This window comes from Oncorhynchus keta, chromosome 35 (genome assembly GCF_023373465.1).
Source record: "Oncorhynchus keta strain PuntledgeMale-10-30-2019 chromosome 35, Oket_V2, whole genome shotgun sequence".
NCBI lineage: Eukaryota > Metazoa > Chordata > Actinopteri > Salmoniformes > Salmonidae > Oncorhynchus > Oncorhynchus keta.
Genome location: NC_068455.1, coordinates 18,503,468 through 18,527,289, shown reverse-complemented (window position 1 = coordinate 18,527,289; position 23,822 = coordinate 18,503,468). Strand labels below are relative to the sequence as shown.

Here is a 23,822-nt window from a genome sequence, read left to right as displayed (position 1 = left end):
TCCTGTGAAGAGAATAGGAGACAGATAGGAGAGGAAACGTTTCATTACTGAATGCATCCTGGTCTCGAGGGGTTTTTCCGCTTGGTGTGTACTCTATAACAATGGCACACTCACCACAATCAATACATCAAATCTGATGATTGTAATGTTGTACTAAGCATTACTGTACTGTGATCTAATCATGGCAGAGTAATAATTAGTCTGTAGAGTGATGAGCAGTAGGAGTAGAGCAGAGAGGGTATTAAGTTCCAGTTTTAGCCTCCAAGGAGAGATTAAGAAAACGAACTCATCTCGGTATATGACAGAATGAAGACTGGATGGAGCCAGCGAGTCACATTGATTTAGAGGACATCTTTTCAGCCCTAATGACGCGACCGCGTCTACCTACCTCTGCCTTTTCCATACATGAAAGGGGTTGGCAGTGGCTTTGAAGCCGGGGTGCTGCTTTAGTCGTGGCTGACTGTCTGTCCAGTGCTCTTGTTCAGTCGTTCCTTAAGCCATGTTGTGTTAGACACTATAGACTAGCTCCCTCCCTCATCCAGATAGCCTGTGTTAACAGGTCCTACAGGGTTAGGCAATCCTACTCCATGGAACCACAAATCTTCCCTATTATTCTACAACGTAGAGAATATTAAAACTAAAGAAAAACCCTGGAATGAGTAAGCGTATCCAAACTTTAGACTGGAACTGTATATGGGTGGCAGGTAGCCTCGAGGTTAGAGCGTTGGGCCAGTAATCGAAAGATCACTTGTTCGAATCCCGGAGCCGACAAGGTGAAAAGTCTGTCGCTGTGGCCTTGGGCAAGGCACTTAACCTGAAACGCTCCAGGGGTTCCCACTGAATTGATGCAAATAATCATGATATCATTCTGCCAGGTCAGCATAGGCTACTTTGTAGTTAACATTTAACTGAGAAGGTTTTTGTGAAAGCCTTTCCATCTACCAGAAGACTTTTCATTAGCATCATCGCTAACAGCTACACAAAGTGGTAGACGCACACGGCACACACACAGACAGGGAATTCTGGTTGCTTCTTCAAAAAGTTGCAGGAAATACGAATCACTGATGGATTCTGTTAATGTCTTATGATAAACTTGGACATGTCTTGAGACACAGGTGATGGCTGGGTATGTAGCCTAGGCACCAAATCAAGACTATTGTCATGGGATTGCTATTACAATCTTTACTGTTGTAGTTTTGCTTTTGTATGTCAGCGATGTATGAGGAGGAACCCTGAAGCCTAAGTGACTGACTAGCTGGCTGAAGCCATGCACTCTCTTGGCTTCGCCTGGATTGACGGACTGAACAGGAGGCAGCAGTTACACCGTATGAAGCCTCACCTGGAGCTGTTGAGGATGTGATGCTGTTTGTTCTTCCTGGGGTTCAGCAGCACCACCACACATCTGTAGGAAAGAGAAGGAACGAGAATAGGGTTTAGACTACATAGATTTACTCCCCAATAATCAAGGCTCAGCGGTCTCCCATGTAGCTCAGTTGGTAGAGCTTGGTGCTTGCAACGCCAGTGTTGTGGGTTCGATTCCCACAGGGGACCAGTACAAAAGCTCTGGATAAGAGCGTCTGCTAAAATGACACATTTAAAATGGACTGCAAAGTGCTAGATAAAAAGTAAAGTAAACAAACATACAAAGTTAGGTAAGTAGTAAATGTAAATATAACTACTGCGGAGAGTGTGGACTGAGTCAACACAGACTACACGGAATTCCCTGTTGCCAAGAATAACTCCTGAGCCGCACTAAAATAAAGTTACATAAATACTTAATATCCCTCGCTTGCTGTATTTTAGGTTGAATATCAGAGTAGAGGACAGCATGGCTGAAAAGTCATTGTGTGTGAATGCAGGAGCACTGAGTAGCATGACCAAGCAAAAACCAGATTTCCTTCCATTTCTTGTTTCATCTCCCAGTGGGGAAACACTCCTAGAAGCTAAACGACGTCCAGGGCCTTTTACTTTATCACACAGCAGGGAAGATGAGAGGGAATACTTGCTGTGAATACAATGTGTCAGGGAGAGGCTGGGCACTGTTGTGATCATCAGAGCTGGAAAGCCTTTGAATAGAAGTGTTTCAGGTGTACTGGGGATACAATCAAAGGGACAGCCAGGCACTATGGCATCACTGAGATTGACAGACAAGAGGGAGAAAGTTCTAGAAAAGAAATATACTGAGCTAGTAGCCTCATCACCACAGAGCAGCTGACAAAGCCTTGCTTTGGGGGTCTGCAAGCAGGAACATTGTAAATGCTTCATGTTTTTCTTCCAGAGGACTTCCACTGGAACTGTAGGGGGAAATGCCATACAATGAGGGAAAGATGTGGTCATACAACAAGACTACAGTGTCCAAACCTGCTGCACTGTGCTGATGCACTGTCCTACTGACATGATGCCAAAAGTTACCTAACACCAATTCACTCTTAAAGAGTCTCCAGAGAATCAAACTGGGCACTGAGAATGCAGCCCGATGCCACACTTGTACAGGAAGCCCAGCATGCGTCTGTGTGATGCTTAACAGAGTAAAGCTCCTCAGTCCCTCTGAACTGCCTCCTACTGAGAGGGAGAGAAGGAGGGAGGGAGGTGACGGCCCATGCCAGACTTAGTCAACCCTGGCATTGCTCATGTGTGCCATTCAGAGGGTGAATGGGCAAGACAAAATATTTAAGTGCCTTTGAACGGGGTACGGTAGGTGCCAGATACACACAGACCTTCCATCCCCTGGTCAATGGCAGTCTGGGGAGCTAGAGAGGCTTCTGCTTGCAGCCTGAAATGCCACATATGTAGGTTGCAGATACAAATGGGACTGTTACAATAACTGGCCAGCAGCCAGCCAGCTCTCCTGCCTGGCACGGTGTAAACACGACACTCAGACACACAGAACGAGAGAAAGAGAACGAGAACGAGAGAGAAAATGAGAGAGAGAGAGAGAGAGAGACAGAGAGACTGCATCCCAAATGGCACCCCCTATTCCCATAAGGGTCAAACGTAGTGCACTACATAGAGAATAGGGTGCCATTTGAGACTGCGTCTGTTGGTCAGTGGTTGACGACCTAGGCCCCTGGAGCAGGTTTTATGCTGCCTGCTTGCTGGTGTCACATGTCAGAGAGCAGCCACATAGGACTGTGGGAAGGCAGGACAGGCAGGCCAGCTGGGCCCCAGAGTTAGAGACCACACCACAGAACAATTCCTGTCTGCTGTGCTGTCATCTCATTCAATAGGTAGGAAACAAGCTGCACGTTGTTGATTGAGTGCACTTCATCACTGCCTTCCATGCCTTGGCTGTCATCGGTTTGTTCTTTTTCAGCCTGTCAGCAGTAGAGGAATGGCTCATGGCTGTCTACTCTGTGGCATTACTTCAGCCAGAACTACAGGGGTGGGAGGGGAATGAGCTCATGGATCAATATACCATTACTCATTGCACCACAAACACACCATAAACTCCCTCCCTCCCTTCTACAGTTCCACTGGGTTTTACAGGGGAAGCGAGAGAGTGTGGAATATTGAGTGGTTAGAACATAATAGCATTATTGTGTGTACATAGAACCATTGGATTGATAGACAGGGCTCATATCAAAGACCTGAGGAGGAGTGCTGAACGTGAGCTTCCTCTCTCAGGCAAAATGATCCTACAAGTTATCTTTCCCACAACACAGGCTGCAGTACTAGGCTAGCACAAAGTGCTATCCTGTTTTTTCTATTCCAGACACTGCTGGTCATCCGGTGTCAGCAAGCACAGTCAAATGAACACAGTTGGCTATTTATTAACAAAGGCATGAATCAGGAAACTAACAGCCTGTCTTGAAGATCTACAGAGTAGCCTAGATAATCAGTAACATCACTACTACCTTAGGCTAAGCATTTGAAAAAGCTCTAACGCTTCATCAAAACATGTTTTCCCAACCTATACCATAACACTAAAACAGACCAGCTCTAACCTGCAGACATTAGCTCCATCCAAAATGGCACCCTATTCCCTACATCAGGGGTATTCAACTCTGACCCTACGAGGTCTGGAGCCTGCTGGTTTTCTGTTCAACCTGATAAATAATTACACCCACCTGGTGTCCCAGGTTTTATTCCTTATTAAACAGGTCAGGGCAACTGGGCTGGTTATACACTATACAGTACCAGTCAAACGTTTGGACACACCTACTCTTTCAAGGGTTTTTCTTTATTATTACAATTTCCTACATTGTAGAATAATAGTGAAGACATCAACACTATGAAATAACACATATGGAATCATGTAGTAAGCAAGAAAAGTGTTAAACAAATAAAAATATATTTTAGATGAGATTCTTCAAAGTAGCCACCCTTTGCCTTGATGACAGCTTTGTACACTCTTGGCATTCTCTCAACCAGCTTCATGAGGTAGTCACCTGGAATGCATTTCAATTAACAGGCGTGAATCTCAAATCTAAAATATATTTTGATTTAACACTTTTTTGGTCACTACATCATTCCATATGATGTTGTTATGTGTTATTTCATAGTTTTGATGTCTTCACTATTGTTCTACAGTGTTATTCTACAATGTAGAAAAAAGTAAAAATAAAGAAAAACCCTGGAATGAGAAGGTATGTCCAAACTTTTGACTGGTACTGTATAAACAAACGTATGTGGACACCCCTTCAAATGAGTGGATTTGGCTATTTCAGCCAGACCCTTTGCTGAGAAGTGTATAAAATAGAGCACACTGCCATGCAATCTCCATAGACAAACATTGGCAGTAGACTGGCCTTAGTGAAGCGCTCAGGGACTTTAAATGTGGCACAGTCATGGGATGCCACCTTTCCAACAGTTTGTAAAATTTCTGCACTGCTAGAGCTGCTCCGGTCAACTGTAAGTGCTGTTATTGTGAAGGGGAAACATACAGGAGCAACAACGGCTCAGCCGCATAGTGGTAGGCCATACAAGCGCACAGAACGGGTCAGCTGAGTGCTAAACTACGTAGCGCGTTAAAATCATCTGTCCTCGGTTGCAACACTCGCTACCGAGTTCCAAACTGCCTCTGGAAGCCACCTCGGCACAAGAACTGTTCATCGGGAGTTTCATGAGATTGGTTTCCGTGGCTGGGCAGCTGCTCACAAGCCTAAGATCATCATGCGCAATGCCAAGCGTCGGCTGGAGTGATGAATCACGCAAAACCATCTGGCAGTCCGACGGACGAATCTGGGTTTGGCTGATGCCAGGACAACGCTACCTGCCTGAATGCAGTGCCAACTGTAAAGTTAGGTGGAGGAGGAATAATGGTTGGGGCTAGGCCCTTTAGTTCCAGTGAAGGGAAATCTTAACGCTGCCGCATACAATGACATTGTGCTTCCAACTATGTGGCAACAGTTTGGGGAAAACGCTTTCTTTCCCGTTTCAACATGACAATGCCGCCGTGCACAAAGCGAGGTCCAAACAGAAATGGTTTGTTGAGATCGGTGACGAAGAACTTGACTAGTCTGGATAGAGCCATGACCTCAATGCCATCAAACAATGTTAGGATGAATTGGAACGCCGATTGTGAGCCAGGCCTGATCACCCAACATCAGTGCCGGACCTCACTAATGCTCGTGGCTGAATGGAAGCAAGTCCCTGCAGCAATGTTCCAACGTCTAGTGGAAAGCCTTCCCAGAAGAGTGGAGGCTGTTATAGTATCAAAGGGGGGACCAACTCCATATTAATGCCCATGGTTTTAGAATGAGATGTTTGACGAGCAGGTGTCCACATACTTTTGGTCATGAAGTGTATTTTAACAGATAAGAGGCTGGAGAGGAGATGGGGCTTCAACCATTCAGCAGAATTTACATGTAAAATATTATGCAAACTTCAGCCAAACAAAGAATTGCTGCTGAATGGTAACCACTAGTTAGAATCACAATGTTAACACTGTCATACAGTTATAAAACATACTATAGAAAGCTTATATACTTCAAAACAATAAAAACATTGATGTTCAACATGGCAGCACGCACCTGATCTCAAGCAAATATTCTAACTGATTTCAGAGCAATATACATCCAATATTTACTGATCAGACAGGATCAGTCATAGACTGAGGGGGGGGGGGTGTGGACTAGTTAAAACAATAGCCTCCCTACCTAGACTAACCTATGGCTAAATTCATGGCCGAGTATGCAGTAGCGGAGGGGGAAGACCGGTTAAAAGAAGAGCCTATACCTAAGGCTAATTCATGACAGGCTGAGTAATAGTGTTACCACACAGTAAAGGCAATCCTCATCAGCCACCCATCAGCCATCTGGTGGGTTCGTTCAGCAAACTGACAGGTGGTCAAGGCTCTGAAATGAAATGACAAAGCCTTACAGGGTCTGTAGTGTCTGCAGGGAGGGTATATCAATTTCCTTCCGACCCCAGAGAGAAGACAGAGAGACCACCCTCCGATCTGCCAGTCCACTCCACTTCAAAGAACCTACCCCTCCATCTATCCACGCTGATCCTGCCTTATTTCTTGTCCTCCGTTCACGCTGAGACAGACTGGACGACCTCATCATGAACCTGCCATGCTGCAAGTCTCCTGTACCGGTACGGTCAGGGTAGCTGGCTAACAACAACGGGAGCCAAACTAGGGGTTCTCTGTCCTTAAAGATGGGTAATAAAGAGCTTGTATCATTTCCACCAGTAGTTTGGAAAGCAGCGCTCACAAGCCAAAACGGGTCCTCGGACATTGTGTATGACGTCATCCATTTCAAATGATATGTTACGTCCTGCAAAAAATAAATCACTGCACAATTCATGACAGGTAACAAATGTGTAAATGCTTAAGATCCTGTTCAATCTCTTTAATTCTCCTGTGGAACAATGCAACCCTGATGAAGGTAGCATATTGTAGCTGTACCAACGTTGGTACCTATAAAACATAGAGAATCAGAGCCATGAGAGTGAGCACAATGAGAGAGACTACATAAGAGACAGATACAGTCGTCTACTGTAGACTTACAAAGTGCTAAAGAATATATATTTTCTGCCTCAGGATTGAGGCTATTCTCTGTAGTCAGTGTTTTCTTTGTAGCTGTTTGTCTTTTCAGTCCATCCAGCACCTCAGGTCTTACCGCATCCTTTGAGAATACAGTTACAGATGCTGTAGTGGGACCCTCCAGCAAAGAGCTGCAATGCAGCACAGAGGCAGAGTACACTCCTCTACCTCTGAGCAGGGCTATCTAATAGCTAGGGGCTACAAGAGGACTATTCCCTCCCCCCCGCACCTTTTTCCTAACCCTCGCTCCCTCTTCACACATACACACCCACACACACAGTTAATACGGACTCAGTTTGCTGCAGTGCGGTCAGGACAAGTCGAGGGTGCCTGTCTGACACACATCTAGTCACGCATGTTAGACTCCAACAGCCAGCAGGACGTTTAATGCTCACAGAGGACATTGATTCCACATCACTAGAGATGCCGCTGTGTCAGACAACCCAGACATTCATTCATCCAAAACCCATACAGTCCTACCCTGTTCAATGATCTCACATATTATTCTAGGTTGCACTGTATATACACACACACTGTAGTACCATGGATATTGACCTATACAGTCAATGTGCTGCATTCAGGTTCTGCCATAAATGCACTAACAAAAGGTAGGCAAAGGTGACATTTAAAAGGGGCAATCAAAAGTTGCTACATCCATTTTTGGACTTATATATGAATTATATGTACCCATTGATTCTTGAAGAATATAACCTATGAGCTTAGTTCAACTGTTGTACCCCATCAGAACTAGTAATAACCTTGTTTAATTCCAATGTTTGTATACAAAGTACATGTAAACAAACAATACATAGCCTGAAAACATGGTTAAGACAATAATTTTGATATCATGGAAGGTCAGCCCATTCATGCATAGCTCGGTTTATGAATCTGAGAGTGGTTCCATTTCTCCAGCCCCATCCCTCAGTTTTTAATCGAACAGGGGCAGGGAGAAATGTTTTATCGTTTCTACTGCTGATTGCCACTTTAAGACGTTTGCAGAAAATGCTGATATCCTTCAGTCAAACAACAAAGCTATGGTAAATCAAAAAATATACAATCCCTTGTCACTGACCTAGCATTCAACAACTTATCTTTGGGATCCTGATATTCCCATTCCCCGATAATAATAACAATAACAACCACCACCACCAACATTTTTTTTTTTTTACTAAGTTACAGTTCATATAAGGAAATCAGTCAAATGAAATAAATTCATTAGGCCCTAATCTATGGATTTCATATGACTGACTGGGCAGAGGCGCAGCCCACCCACTTGGGAGCCAGGCCCACATACTTGGCAGCCAGGCCCACCCACTTGGGAGCCAGGCCCACCCACTTGGGAGCCAGGCCCACCCACTTGGGAGCCAGGCCCACCCACTTGGCAATCAGAATGAGTTTTTCCCCACAAAAGGACTTTATTACAGACAAACACTCAGTTTCATCTGCTGTCCTGGTGGCTGGTCACAGACGACTCCGCAGTTGAAGAAGCTGGATGTGGAGGTCCTGGGCTGGCGTGGTTACATGTGGTCTGCGGTTGTGAGGCCGGTTGGATGTTCTGCCAAATTCTCTAAAACAATGTTGGAGGCGGTTTATGGTAGAGCAGTTAACATTCAATTATCTGCCAACAGTTCTGGTGAACATTCCCGCCGTCAGCGTCCCAATCGTACGCTCCCTCAGAACTTGAGACATCTGTAGCATTGTGTTGTGTGACAAAATTGCACATTTAGAGGCCTTTTATTGCCCCCAGTCCGAGGGACACCTGTGTAATGATAATGCTGTGTAATCAGCTTCTTGATATACCACACCTGTCAGGTGGATAGATTATCTTGGCAAAGGAGAAATGCTCACTAACAGGGATGTAAGAAAATTTGTGCACAACATTTGAGAGAAATATGGTTTTTGTGCATATGGATAATCTCTTACTTCAGCTCATGATACATGGGACAAATGTTTTTTTTGTGTTCAGTATACATTTTAAAGAGAAGTAGGCTAAATGGAACCAATTCACCTTTCGATGAAGGATCTGGGCCATTGTGGGGTGTAGTCTGGTCAAAAAGTAGTGCACTACCCTATATTAAAAGAGAATAGGGTGCAATTTCAGACACACCCATAGCTAGAGCTCATCAGGTACAGGACTCAGCCCATGGTCGTATTCAGCACCCATAGCTAGACCTCATCAGGTGCAGGACTCAGCCCATGGTCGTATTCAGCACCCATAGCTAGACCTCATCAGGTGCAGGACTCAGCCCATGGTCGTATTCAGTAGTGCACGCCATAGAAAAGTGTAGCAAAACATTTTGAAATGAGAATGAGTGTTTAAATTCAGGTTAGTAGTCCCACCCAGTTTCAGTCCATTTGGTTCTTAATGAATACGACCCGGGCCATGTGTGACAGCTTTGTGTAAGGGCTTGGACTGACCCTAAACCCTCCACAGACAGACACTCTCTGGTGTGAAGATGCTTCCTCTCCCACAAAAACATCTGCAGCGTCTTCCAAATGACACCCTATATAGTACAACAGTACTTTTTACCAGGGCTCTGGTGAAAAGTAGTGCACTGTATAGGGAATAGGGTGCCTATTGGGAAGCAGCCTAAGACATCTGCCGGGTCTCATTGGATCTGGAGCTCAGCCTAACATGCACATTAACACAAGCAGCTGAGTAAGCAGAGAATATTTCTTTCTGATTCCTGTAATTCCTTGTTGGGATGCCTGTGACCATCTCCCCTCCCAATCCACGGAATCTACTTTAGGCTTACCCTTGCACATTACACTTCCAGGAAGTAGGCCATGGCTACTGTATTTATTTAGAATCAATGATCTGTACTGACGGAACTGTATAACCTAGTGTGTAATATATATATATATATATATCTCTCATGTGATTCCCTTCATTGTTTTCATAGCCGCGCACACACAGCTGTAAAGCCTAACAACTTAATGAGATGATGAAGCATGTGATCGGTCACAGACTCTCCCTCACATTCTAGCCCACAGTCCACCTTATAAGCAGACCCCTTGGAGAGATTGAAAACAATAGCCTGGTTCCTATGTGAATGTCAGAGGCTCTTACTGCATACAGCAAACAAATTAAGTTCCCCCAGGAAAAAACTAGTTATTTTACTTAACTTTTAAAGGTTTAAGACACTATTAGGATTGTTGATGGTTGGCTGAGCATAGGCCTACTCAGCAATTTAGTTGCCAATTACTATATGTGTAGTATTGCAGAGAAACCTCGTGTGGAGACACTGAAAACTGACTTAAAGGTCTAGCTAATGCATCTTAGTCTCTATCATCTCTAAAGACAAACATGCCATGTTATTGAAGTGATACAACGGTATGACTGTCGTAGCACAAGGAAAGCATCAAGCTGTCGACCTAAAACGTCAACCACGGCTAAAATCATAGTTAAAGCAGTGCTTTGTACAGCATACTACAGACCGCCTCTCAAACCTTGTAGCAAGGACTACTTCTGAAAGTGTCGACCTAGCGAGCTACATGACTAAAACGGCTCCTCATGACACAGCTCTTCTGTGTTCATAAACCACAAGATAGCTTTCCCCTGATGAATACAATACACACACGTCCTGATCATTGCTGAGAAATGACTTTCCTACTCTCTCTCTCTCTCTCTCTAGCTTTCGCACTCTACTCATTCTCTGAAAAATCTTACCGTCTAGGGACTTTTGAAGTGTATTAAATTCAAAACCTAATGGTGCTCTGCCTCTGTTTACCTAGTCAGCTCTGGAAAGATAGATCACACATGGCCTCCACGCATATGCTTCACATTTTCCAAAAATGACTAAAAAAATATATTTTTATTTAACAACAAATTATTATTTACAATGACGGCCTACATCGGCCAAACCTGGACGACGCTGGGCCAATTGTGGCGGGGGCGGCAGGACGCCTAGTGGTTAGAGTGTTGGGCCAGTAACCGAAAGGTTGCTTGATCGAATCCCGAGCTGACAAGGTAAAAATCTGTCGCTCTGCTACTGAACAAGAGAGTTAACCCACTGTTCCTAGGCAGTCACTGTAAATAAGAATTTGTTCTTAACTGACTTGCCTAGTTAAATAAATGTAAATTTACACACAGACACACACACAGTGGGGCAAAAAGTATTTAGTCAGCCACCAATTGTGCAAGTTCTCCCACTTAAAAAGATGAGGCCTGTAATTTTCATCATAGGTACACTTCAACTATGACAGACAAAATGAGAAGGAAAAATATCCAGAAAATCACATTAAAAATCCTACAATGTATTAATTTGCAAATTATGGTGGAAAATAAGTATTTGTTCATCTACAAACAAGCTTTGTAGGTGAAGATTTCTGGCACTCACAGACCTGTAACTTCTTTAAGAGGCTCCTCTGTCCTCCACTCGTTACCTGTATTAATGGCACCTGTTTGAACTTGTTATCAGTATAAAAGACACCTGTCCACAACCTCAAACAGTCACACTCCAAACTCCACTATGGCCAAGAACAAAGACCTGTCAAAGGACACCAGGCTGGGAAGACTGAATCTGCAATAGGTAAGCAGCTTGGTTTGAAGAAATCAACTGTGGGAGCAATTATTAGGAAATGGAAGACATACAAGACCACTGATAATTTCCCTCGATCTGGGGCTCCATGCAAAATCTCACCCCGTGGGGTCAAAATGATCACAAGAACGGTGAGCAAAAATCCCAGAACCACACGGGGGGGGGGGGATCTAGTGAATGACCTGCAGAGAGCTGGGACCAAAGTAACAAAGCCTACGCTCAGTAACACACTACGCCGCCAGGGACTCAAATCCTGTAGTGCCAGACGTGTCCCCCTGCTTAAGCCAATACATGTCCAGGCCCGTCTGAAGTTTGCTAGAGAGCATTTGGATGATCCAGAAGAAGACTGGGAGAATGTCATATGGTCAGATGAAACCAAAATAGAACATTTTGGTAAAAACTCAACTCGTCGTGTTTGGAGGACAAAGAATGCTGAGTTGCATCAAAAGAACACCATACCTACTGTGAAGAATAGGGGTGGAAACATCATGCTTTGGGGCTGTTATTCTGCAAAGGGAACAGGACGACTGATCCGTGTAAAGGAAAGAATGAATGGGGCTATGTATCGTGAGATTTTGAGTGAAAACCTCCATCAGCAAGGGCATTGAAGATGAAACGTGGCTTGGTCTTTCAGCATGACAATGATCCCAAACACACCACCGGGCAACGAAGGAGTGGCTTCGTAAGAAGCATTTCAAGGTCCTGGAGTGGCCTAGCCAGTCTCCAGATCTCAACCCCATAGAAAATCTGTGGAAGGAGTTGAAAGTCCGTGTTGCCCAGCAACAGCCCCAAAACATCACTGCTCTAGAGGAGATCTGCATGGAGGAATGGGCCAAAATACCAGCAACAGTGTATGAAAATCTTGTTAAGACTTAAGGAAAACGTTTGACCTGTCATTGCCAACAAAGGGTATATAGCAAAGTATTGAGATAAACTTTTGTTATTGACCAAATACTTGTTTTCCACCATAATTTTTCAAATGAATTCATTAAATCCTACAATGTGATTTTCTGGATCTGTTTTCTAATTTTGTCTGTCATAGTTGAAGTGTACCTATGATGAAAATTACAGGCCTCTCTCATCTTTTTAAGTGTGAGAACTTGCAATTGGTGGCTGACTAAATACTTTTTTTGCCCCACTGTGTGTGCATACATATAAATATATACATATATATAAATAAAAATGTAAATATATATATAAATAATAATGCGCTGCCCTATGGGACTCCAAATCACAGCCGGTTTTGATACAGCTTGGATACGAACCAGGGTGTCTGTAGTGATACCTCTAGCACTGAGATGCAGTGCCTTAGACCACCGCGCCACTAAGGAGCCCAGTGGGGCAAAAGAGAAACCAACAAACATTGCATTGGAGTTGAATGAACAAGTATCAAAATGACAAGATGTGGGAAGGTGAACGAGGTGAAGTATTAGGCCTGGACATTAAAACCTTTTACTGAACTACTGCTCGTTAACACATTTCTGTGGATTTCCCCGGGTTTTAGGTTTAGTTGTTGGATGTGTAACAGGTGTTCTGTGGGTCACTCACCCAGCTGGGTAGGCCACGAGTCCAGAGCGAGGGTCACAAGCCAAAGCGCGGTTCCCAAATGCTGTGATCCCTAGCACCTTCTCCAGTGTCACCTGCAAAATAAACATCACTTCAACAAAACAATAAATGGTCAACACATGACATTACTCACAAATAAACACCATAGAAGACGTTCCATAGCATATGTTAAATCATGAATACACATAAGCTACAGGCCAAGAGTGTGTCAGTGTGTGTGTGCATGTGTGTGCATATAGTTTGTACCCTTAATACAAAGGAGGATCATGAATGGTATTCTACTGTATCTTCCCAGATGATGAGAAGTGACATATCAGACTCAGAGTTGTTATTCTTAATTGAAGGGAGAAGGATCTACTGCTATGTAGGCCAATGCATTGCACAAATACCTTTTCACAGAGTAAACAAATATGCATTGGTCAACAACTTGGGTTATAACGTCCGTATAAGCATAGTTGAAGAGAAAAGCAGCATGTCAGCAGCCCAACTTATGAGCTAATAACATTTGAAATGTTTTGCAAAAACGAAGCCATCACACTGCACTGACATGTTCTCTGGGTTTCAGCAGTTTGTTAACCAGCAATGACATTTCCCAGCAGGAATCAGCCAGTCAGATGAGATTTAAGTCAAGTTCAAGCTCATTGATATTCCGCTCGCTTTCTACTTACCATCTTCACCGCCTCTCAGAGATAGCCTATACGTCCCTTGTGATTGGATCCCTCCAGGCCTGCTCTTCCTCATCACCCCACAACAAGCCAGAACAGCCAAGGGCACTGATCACAACCCCCCCAGGAACACTGACTGAATAATAAAAACACCTGGATACGAGCTAGAATAGGCTAGCTACTTGAATCCCAATTGTATTGTGGTAGATCACCTCTCCTGGACTTCAACTGTAGAGTGGTAGATCACCTCTCCTGGACTTCAACCGTAGAGTGGTAGATCACCTCTCCTGGACTTCAACCGTAGTGTGGTAGATCACCTCTCCTGGACTTCAACCGTAGTGTGGTAGATCACCTATCCTGGACTTCAACTGTAGTGTGGTAGATCACCTCTCCTGGACTTCAACTGTAGTGTGGTAGATCACCTCTCCTGGACTTCAACTGTAGAGTGGTAGATCACCTCTCCTGGACTTCAACTGTAGTGTGGTAGATCACCTCTCCTGGACTTCAACTGTAGTGTGGTAGATCACCTCTCCTGGACTTCAACTGTAGTGTGGTAGATCACCTCTCCTGGACTTCAACTGTAGAGTGGTAGATCACCTCTCCTGGACTTCAACTGTAGTGTGGTAGATCACCTCTCCTGGACTTCAACTGTAGTGTGGTAGATCACCTCTCCTGGACTTCAACTGTAGTGTGGTAGATCACCTCTCCTGGAATTCAACTGTAGTGTGGTAGATCACCTCTCCTGGACTTCAACTGTAGTGTGGTAGATCACCTCTCCTGGACTTCAACTGTAGTGTGGTAGATCACCTCTCCTGGACTTCAACTGTAGTGTGGTAGATCACCTCTCCTGGACTTCAACTGTAGTGTGGTAGATCACCTCTCCTGGACTTCAACTGTAGTGTGGTAGATCACCTCTCCTGGACTTCAACTGTAGTGTGGTAGATCACCTCTCCTGGACTTCAACTGTAGTGTGGTAGATCACCTCTCCTGGACTTCAACTGTAGTGTGGTAGATCACCTCTCCTGGACTTCAACTGTAGTGTGGTAGATCACCTCTCCTGGACTTCAACTGTAGTGTGGTAGATCACCTCTCCTGGAATTCAACTGTAGTGTGGTAGATCACCTCTCCTGGACTTCAACTGTAGTGTGGTAGATCACCTCTCCTGGAATTCAACTGTAGTGTGGTAGATCACCTCTCCTGGAATTCAACTGTAGTGTGGTAGATCACCTCTCCTGGAATTCAACTGTAGTGTGGTAGATCACCTCTCCTGGACTTCAACTGTAGTGTGGTAGATCACCTCTCCTGGACTTCAACTGTAGTGTGGTAGATCACCTCTCCTGGACTTCAACTGTAGTGTGGTAGATCACCTCTCCTGGACTTCAACTGTAGTGTGGTAGATCACCTCTCCTGGACTTCAACTGTAGTGTGGTAGATCACCTCTCCTGGACTTCAACTGTAGTGTGGTAGATCACCTCTCCTGGACTTCAACTGTAGTGTGGTAGATCACCTCTCCTGGACTTCAACTGTAGTGTGGTAGATCACCTCTCCTGGACTTCAACTGTAGTGTGGTAGATCACCCCCCCAGTCATCACATGACTGTATTCAGTTACTGTGCCTCCCAGTGTGATTGTGTGTGGGGCACTTTCCACCTCCTGTACAGCTGCCTGTTTGTGCTTTCGTCACAAACCGTTGATTCTCTACGCCTCGCTCTCCTTCTCTACGCCTACCTTGCCAGGTTGTTGGGTTCAAGTTGAAATGTGGCCATGGCAGCAATCAACAGCGGCCAGCAGTGTTGCCAGCAAAGTGACAAATAAGTAGCTTGACTATAGGCTAATTCAGTTGGTGATGAATTTATAAATGTATATAATAAATGACCACTAGCCTATAGCTCATAAGACATCGGCTAGATCATTGGGACGTTGCATAAAAACAGAGGTTGAAGCTTCCAGACAGGAAAAGGAAAATGAGTGGAAGTTGGGCTATTGCTCCATAAATAGAGTTTAGAACAATGTGCTTTCTGTTGTTTGTTACCAGAGTTCTACGTCAAAGGAATAATTGACTACGTCAACATTTTTAAAAAGGGACTTTAATGAGCCCAGTATACCTCCTCCTTGTAAACAAAGCATAGGAGGATGTTTTCAGCAGAAAGTTGAAAAAGAGCATTGAGTACTGAGTCCAATGCAGTGTACTTCTTCTCGTTAAAGTGCAGTTGCATCCATGTTCCCAGTAGGCTTCCTGATAATACATAGCCTAATCTTATGGGCTCTGGTCAAAAGAAGTGCACTATAAAATGTGTCATTTGGGACCCATCCACTAACGTTACTATAGGCTACGATCCATGAGGTCGACGGGCTCAAGGCAGCAGGTAGGCGTCCCATACAGTAATAATCTAGAACGGTACTCACAGCCTAATAACGTTAGAACCAGGATAATAAGAAAAGCCACTCCTCCTTAAATCTCTCAAACATGTATTCCTTTGTCTGGCTCCCTACTCCAGTGTTTCACACTAGGTTAGTAGGCTGTCTGCATAAGCTTGCCATCACATCTTAGCCTACACCCTAAGAAAACAAAAGCAGATTGACATCAAATGAATTAAGCTCACTTAAATAATAAACAACCACAACAAGACTAATAATTACTCACATCATTACCTATCATCAAGCAAAACAAAATACAAACAATGGGAAGAAGTCATTTCCATATAGCCCCCCCTGATGTAGTATGTTGGTTAAACTAAGGTTGTGAAGATACAGTATAGCCTATATGTAGGCTATGTAGTTGATTCTCTCATACCTGATTCTCAGCTTTCTCCCTGCTGTGTTACATAATGTCAGGCTAGTAGAGTAGTGGTAGGTTAGAATTTACATCTGGTTTGTCTCTGATGTAGGTGTGCCACGGAGCGCTCCTACAAACACCTCTTAAAATCCACGAGGAGAAACAGCCGTGGACGCCTAATAGAACAATGGGACTAACAGAATGTGGACCTTTTAAAATAGGACACTCATCTTGCCTGAGTAACCTTTCAATGTTTTAAAAAAATATCTATATTTATCTGTAAATAATAGTCACAAATCCTAACATGTCACTACTGTACTAAAAGAGAGAAGGGAGGGAAATGGAGAGGTGATGTTAAAAAGTGGGCCTATACTCTGCATGCACACACAAAGACATAGAGCCTACAATCCCGGCGTGTATTCACAAATGGGAGATTCTGCTGCAATGTTTAAAGACATCTACGAATGACAGTCCAGCATGGCTCGGGGCCTGTTACAGCTTCATAGCCTACGCTTCACAGGGAGCAAGGAGGATTATTAAGTAGCCTAAGTATGACTGTTCTAGTCACTGCCATGTCTCTTGAGACTTTGTAGTACACTAACTACAGCCACTGACACTCCTGGGTGGAACAGGAAGGTAGTGTACTGTCTGTGTCCTGCTACAGCCGTAAACAGACAGACTGGAATGCACCAGCAGAGTGAACTTCATGGAAGAGGGGAGAATTACTACACATGAAAGCTTGTCATATTGACAACATTCTTGGACGTATCATCTTCAACGTACAGAATTATTGCCATCTATAAGAGCCAATGTTATTGTTATCTGAATTGATTGTACTGGAGGTCTATTCTTCATATCTCTTTAGGGGGTTCAGTCAACACACATGAGAGAGACAGAGACAGAGACAGAGACAGAGAGAGAGACAGAGACAGAGACAGAGACAGAGAGAGAGACAGAGAGACAGAGAGACAGAGAGAAAAAAATGCAGGTAGCTTGTAGCCTACATGGGAATGGAACGAACCCAGCTGTCTGTCAGGTCACATGCCACTTTCTCACGTCAACACCGAGGAAGTGAACAGACTTCTTTAAAATCGACTTAGAGTAAGGTTGTGAATAGCATATAAATCACTGTAAAAAAATTGTACAGTAATTGTTTTACTTAAACATTGTGTGAGACATGTCATGAAGATATGGAGTTGACTGCAGGACTAGGCTAGGAGGGACACGTTTATGTAAACTATGATGAGCAACCTCCATGGTGTTGCTGTTGCAAGGGAAAATAAGCCCGCATGCAATGTCCAAGAACATGTTTTTGTTTAATGGTCAGTGAAACACTTCCCCAAATATGTGATGTACATGGAATCTATATGAGGATCCAGTAAATAAGTATGAATGTCCCTCCAATGATTATGTGCATTGTCAATATTTGACGTATTATTCCAGAACACCGGTGTAGTTGCAACACAATACATAATTCTTCCCATTAGAAAGCACTGGACTGTGCATTTAATTTTACTGCTAGATCAATGCTGTTTCAATTATATACAAATGACTGTGATATTGCCTGGTAGGTCGCTCGCAGTGTTTGATAGCAAATCTATAAGCTGGTTATAATAGTCTTCTGTCAATGTTAAAAAAATGAAAATGTACAGGGATGAGTGTCCATGCCAGATACATACCTTGTTAGTGAGATTTTCTTTGTTGTTCAGAGCTTTATTCCTTCTCAATTTTATAGATGGCGAGCGAAGCAGATTTTTGATCCGACTCTTTATTGTGGAACCCTCCACCGTCATCTTGAAAAATAAATTCTGACTGATCTCTTTACTCGGTTGATAGAATTAGTACATGCAAATATGGAAACCGGTGGTGAAATACAGACACAATCATTTCTACTTCACCAAAATAAATAAATAGATCAAATATACAGGAATATGCTGTCATGCTTCCTACAGGTTCAATGAGCTGGTTCTGTCAGCATGTGTGCAGTTGTCGTTGATTTCATGCCCTGCTCTGCCTAGAAAGCTTTTTCGCATTATCTGTTCTTCTTGGATCGCATTCTGATCCACGGAGAGGGATCTCTCTGGATGCATTTGGAAAAATTGTAAACGTTCCCAAATTGTCAACAGGATTAGCTACTTCGATGGTCGGGTCACAGAAGACAGTCTGTCACGTCTCCGCTCGCTTGTCATTGCCTCCTCAACGAGAACTCACCAATGATTGGCAAACTGGATCTGTGGCACAACACCAGTTGGTTAGCCAGCTAGCCAAGCTTTCAGCCATAGAATTAGGAATTAGAATACGGTTCTCTATGGTCCCAGCTGTCTCTTGCGTCCCCATATGGGCAAAAAAATATACTAACGTTTGCTTAAAACACTCAATAAGAATATGCCCAGTGCTATTGCCTACGAGCATGTCATTTGACAATGTTAACAAACTAGCATTTTATCTAACAATAGTTAGCTAGCTAGATATTTAGCCGTGCCTATAGGGGCTAAGGTTAGCACAGGCGCCTTGGGCACTAGCTACCTTGCCATTGCTGTAATGTTTTTCCTGGTTCTGCAATGCATGGTTTAATGATCACACATTGCAACATATCTTTCTTTTTATATCGTTCCCTTTCGTTTAGACGATTTTCTAAATCACGACTGTCAGGGCAGACCTCCTTGTCTCGCTTAGTTGCAAGTATCAACATTTACAGTCGTTTGTTTTGATTACACTGGACAAGCAATCTGACCCAGATCTCATCCTAACTGGTCAAGTCATTGTCGCCATCTAGTGGTAAGTTGAACGCGGCTGGGACATCTCATGTGGAGCTCCCGACTGGGCCTGTCTGCCACTGTCAACTTGTTTTGTGTCTCCTAACTCGAATGCAACATTTGAATGAAAACACTCGGCGAATGGCGACTTTTAGCTATTGAAAATGTAAACAGCGAATTATAGTTGGCTTGAAAAATATATAATTTTCGAAACTTTTATTTTCAAGACTTTAAACCTTTTATTAATCATTTACATGCATTACACGTTAGTCCCAAATTCCTTGTGTGCTGCGTAACAGGGCAGTTGCTCCATATCATAGCTTGCATCATCATCATCATCCTCTTCTTTACCCTATATGACTACACTAATACGTGTACGGTGGCCAATGAGGTGAACCTTCTAGTGGAGTCCTCCATGTCACTCTACTGCCATAATGCTATTCTGGATCCCTTTTATTTTACAAATCCAAGAGGGGTTTGGGGAGCTGGTCAGTAAAAGCCTTAGATGGTCTGTTGGTTGTAGAGTCTGTTGGTGGCACAAGTATACATGGGGGGGGGGGCTTCAGTCAGTGTAGTTCAACGGAGCTGAGAGGAAGCTTTAGAACAAATGTGCCTTTAGAGCATTTGGTCTGCTGCTAGACTGGAGCAATGCAGTGAATATGTGCCTTTAGAGCATTTGGTCTGCTGCTAGACTGGAGCAATGCAGTGAAAATGTAGGCAATTATGCATGTGTCCAACCTGGTCGAAAAACATATTGTATTATGTACAGACAATCCATTAGTATATGTTACGTTTCGTACGGTATGTATTAATTCTTGAATGTCCATCACCCATTTTGTATGATATGTTTCGAATTACAATTCGTACTATAATGTTACGAATTTGCTAAACTTATATATTACGAATTCTAGCTAAGTGGCTAGCTGGCTAACATCAGGAAGGGATGATGAGGAGCAAGGGAACGGACACCTTCAGAGTAGTAGGATAACACATTATACAGTAGGTGGCTGCGCTGTGACGTGAACCACGAGGTTACCACAATACCACACTAGCCGATGCCACTCTTCTGCTGCCAGTAGATTATGTTAGGAAAGCGGAGGTAAATGAGCAGGACGGTAATGGCCCATACGAGCAGGGAGACCAGAGCAGCGTTGTGGGCTCGGACCAACCGAGGCTCGAGTGGGAAGATTATGGACAGGACGCGGTCGGTGATGACTGCACAGATAAACATGGTGCTTGAGGTCAGACCTACAAAGTGGATGGAGTATGTTACTCAGGACGCACAGTGAAAGGCCCATGCTCCAGTCATAGTTCTCATGTACCGCCCAGGGCGATCTATGTACTGTTTGGAGGCCAGGTAGGCTAGGTCACACAGATCAAGGTTCAGTACTCCGATGGAGCAGAGTCCACTGTAGAGACGATTTGAGGCAGGTTACCAGGCTAGAGTTCTCCAAAGATACAGAGCAGTAAGAGGCTATGGTAGAATGGGGGGAATGACTGTTGCAGCGCAGTTGCGTGTTGAGCTGCAGTCCTCAAAAGGGGACTAATGGCAGGGAAAAGTATTCGATGGCTGATGTGCTGTTCCTTTGCCATGACCAGCTGTAGGAGTCTGTTCAGTTACTTAATCAACTGATAAATTGAATCAAATGTGTCAAATCAAACAAATTCAAGTACTGTCAAATCTCATAGTGCCTTCAGGAAGTATTCAGACCCCTTTACTTTCTTTTTCCACATGGTTACATTACAACCTTATTCAATCTACACACAATACCCCATAATGACAAAGCAAAAATAGGCTTTTAAAAATGTTTGCTAATTTATATAAAAAAAAAACATAAATATCACATTTACATAAGTATTCATACCCTTTACTCAGTACTTTGTTGAAGAACCTTTGGCAGCAATTACAGCAGAGTCTTCTTGGGTATGAGTCTGCAAGCTTGGCACACCTGTATTCAGGGAGTTTCTGCAGATTCTCTCAAGCTCTGTCAGGTTGGATGGGGAGCTTTGTGCACAGCTATGTTCAGGTCTTTCCAGAGATGTTCGATCGGGTTCAAGTCCGGGGTCTGGCTGGGCCACTCAAGGACATTTAGAGACTTGTCCCAAAACCACTCCTGCATTGGCTGTGTGCTTAGGGTCCTGAATGCTCTGGAGCAGGTTTTCATCAAGGATCTCTCTGTACTTTGCTTCTGTCCTGTCTTGGCGCTCTACGGACAATTCCTTCGACCTCATGGCTTGGTTTTTGCTCAGACATGCACTGTCAACTGTGGGACCTTTTATAGACAGGTGTGTCTTTCCAAATAATTTCCAATCAATTGAATTTACCACAGGTGGACTTCAATCAAGTTGTAGAAACATAAAGGATGATCAATGTAAACAGGATGCACCCGAGCTCAATTTCGAGTCTCATAGTAAAGGGGCTGAATATTTATGTAAATTAGGTATCAGTTTTTTATTTTCAATAAATTCGCAAACATTTCTAAAGACCTGTTTTCTCTTTGTCATTATGGGGAATTGTGTGTAGATTGCTGAGGATTTTATTAATTTAATTCATTTTAGAATAAGGCTGTAACGTAACAAAATGTTGAAAAAGTAACGAGGTCCGAATACTTTCAAAAGGCACTGTATGTACAGTGGGGTCTGAAATGATTAGATCTCTTGATAAAGATGAGCATAATAATACATTTTATACTAATACAGTTGCTCAGAGAAATAGATTGTTTAAAGTCAAAACATTTTTTAGACAAAATCTATTTTGTTTGAACAATTAGTATAAAATATACATGTTCCTTTTTGAGCATACAATATATACTGAACAAAAATGAAAGCAACATGAAATAATTTTAAAGATTCTGCTGAGTTACAGCTCATACAAGGAAAGAAGTAAATTCCTAATCTATGGGTTTCAAATGACTGAGAATACAGGTATGATTCTGTTGGTCACAGATACATTTTAAAAAACTTTTTTTTTTAAAGTGTATGAGAAAACCATTCAGTATCTGGTGTGGCCACCATTTGCCTCATGCAGCGTGACACATCTCCTTCACATAGAGTTAATCCGGCTTTTGATTGTGGCCTGTGGAATGTTGTCCCACTCCTCTTCAGTGGCTGTGTGAAGTTGCTGGATATTGGCGGGAACTGGAACACTGTCGTGCATGTCGATACAGAGCATCCCAAACATGCTCAACGGGTGACATGTCTGGTGTGTTTGTAGGCAAAGGAAGAAATTACATTTTCATCTTCCAGTAATTGTGTACAGATCCTTGAGACATAGGGCCGTGCATTATAATGTTGAAAGATGGAAGTGATGTTGGAAGATGAATTGCACTAGAATGGGCCCCAGGATCTCGTCACGGTAGCTCTGCATTCAAATTGTCATCGATAAAATGTAATTGTGTTCGTTGTCCGTAGCTTATGCCTGACCATACCATAACCCCACTCTGTTCACAACGTTGACATCAGCAAACCGCTCACCCACATGATACCATACACGTGGTCTTCGGATGTGAGGCCGGTTGGACATACTGCCAAACTCTCTAAAACAACATTTTAGGCAGTTTATGGTAGAGAAATGAACATTTCATTCTCTGGCAACAGCTCTGGTGTACATTCCCGCAGTCAGTATGCCAAATACTCTCCCTCAAAACTGCACATTTTAGAGTGGCCTTTTATTGTCCCCAGTACATGGTGCACTTGTGTAATGATCATGCTGTTTAATCAGCTTCTTGATATGCCACATCTGTCAGGTGGATGGACTATCTTGGCAAAGGAGTGCTCACTAACGGGGACGCAAACTAATTTCTGCGCATTTGAGAGAAATAAGCTTTTTATGCATAGGGACATTTCTGGGATATTTTATTTCAGCTCATGAAACACGGGACCAACACTTTCCTTTATCAAGAAATCCAATAATTCCAGACCCAATTGTATTATAAAATGTCAATACACAGGAAAATACGCGCCAGTATAGTCTAATATTCTAATTTATGATATGAAATCACATTTCCGATACGAATAAAACATTTTTTTAAAATGCTTTTCTGTAACAAGCTAAATATTTTATAAACGACTTTGAGCAAACTTCTAAACAAAAATAGAACTGAAGTAAGGAGGAGATAGTTCTGATCGACACTTACCCTTGGAGAAGGCTGTATTTCAAAAAAACTTTATCACACTACGGCATCATGTCACAACTGAAGAAATGATCATGCCTACATCCCAAATGGCAGGGACTTGGTCAAGAGTTGGCATTTGGGACACACCTATTGCTGTAAATTATAATTCACAGGGGAAATGAGACATTTTCCGGTAACGGATAAGGTCATTAGTTTGCCATTAGATCCCAGGGGACGATTGGGAAATGTCAGATCTCTCTCTGTCCTTTAAAAAGGGCAAATGAAACAAGGAAGGAGTACTTAGCATTTTAACAATCAGTTACCAATTACCCATGCATGTTCTTTCACAATATTCCTGTAAAAAAAAAAAATCAAGAATGTCCAATGTCAGATGTACAGTTACAGTAACTTAA

The 23,822-nt window shown here is 43.2% G+C and overlaps 1 protein-coding gene and 1 non-coding gene across 5 annotated transcripts in view; one reads left to right on the top strand and one right to left on the bottom strand.

Moving 5' to 3' along the window:
* The window catches only part of LOC118369058 (mitogen-activated protein kinase-binding protein 1-like), a 62,850-nt gene extending 43,628 nt beyond the window's left edge, over nt 1-19,222 (bottom strand). For all 4 annotated transcript variants that reach the window (XM_052496662.1, XM_052496663.1, XM_052496664.1 and 1 more), the window contains exons 1-4: nt 18,218-19,222; nt 13,081-13,172; nt 1,340-1,402; nt 1-2 (exon numbers count right to left, since the gene is read on the bottom strand). The exon at nt 1-2 is cut by the window's left edge and continues 56 nt beyond it. In XM_052496662.1, coding sequence (XP_052352622.1) covers nt 1-2; nt 1,340-1,402; nt 13,081-13,172; nt 18,218-18,331 — 271 coding nt within the window. In that variant the 5' untranslated portion in view covers nt 18,332-19,222. The remainder of the gene's footprint in view (nt 3-1,339; nt 1,403-13,080; nt 13,173-18,217) is intronic.
* Nucleotides 1,475-1,552, top strand: trnaa-ugc (transfer RNA alanine (anticodon UGC)). Its single transcript has one exon. It is a non-coding gene; the product is annotated as a tRNA-Ala (tRNA).
* Nucleotides 19,223-23,822: the final 4,600 nt, after the last annotated feature.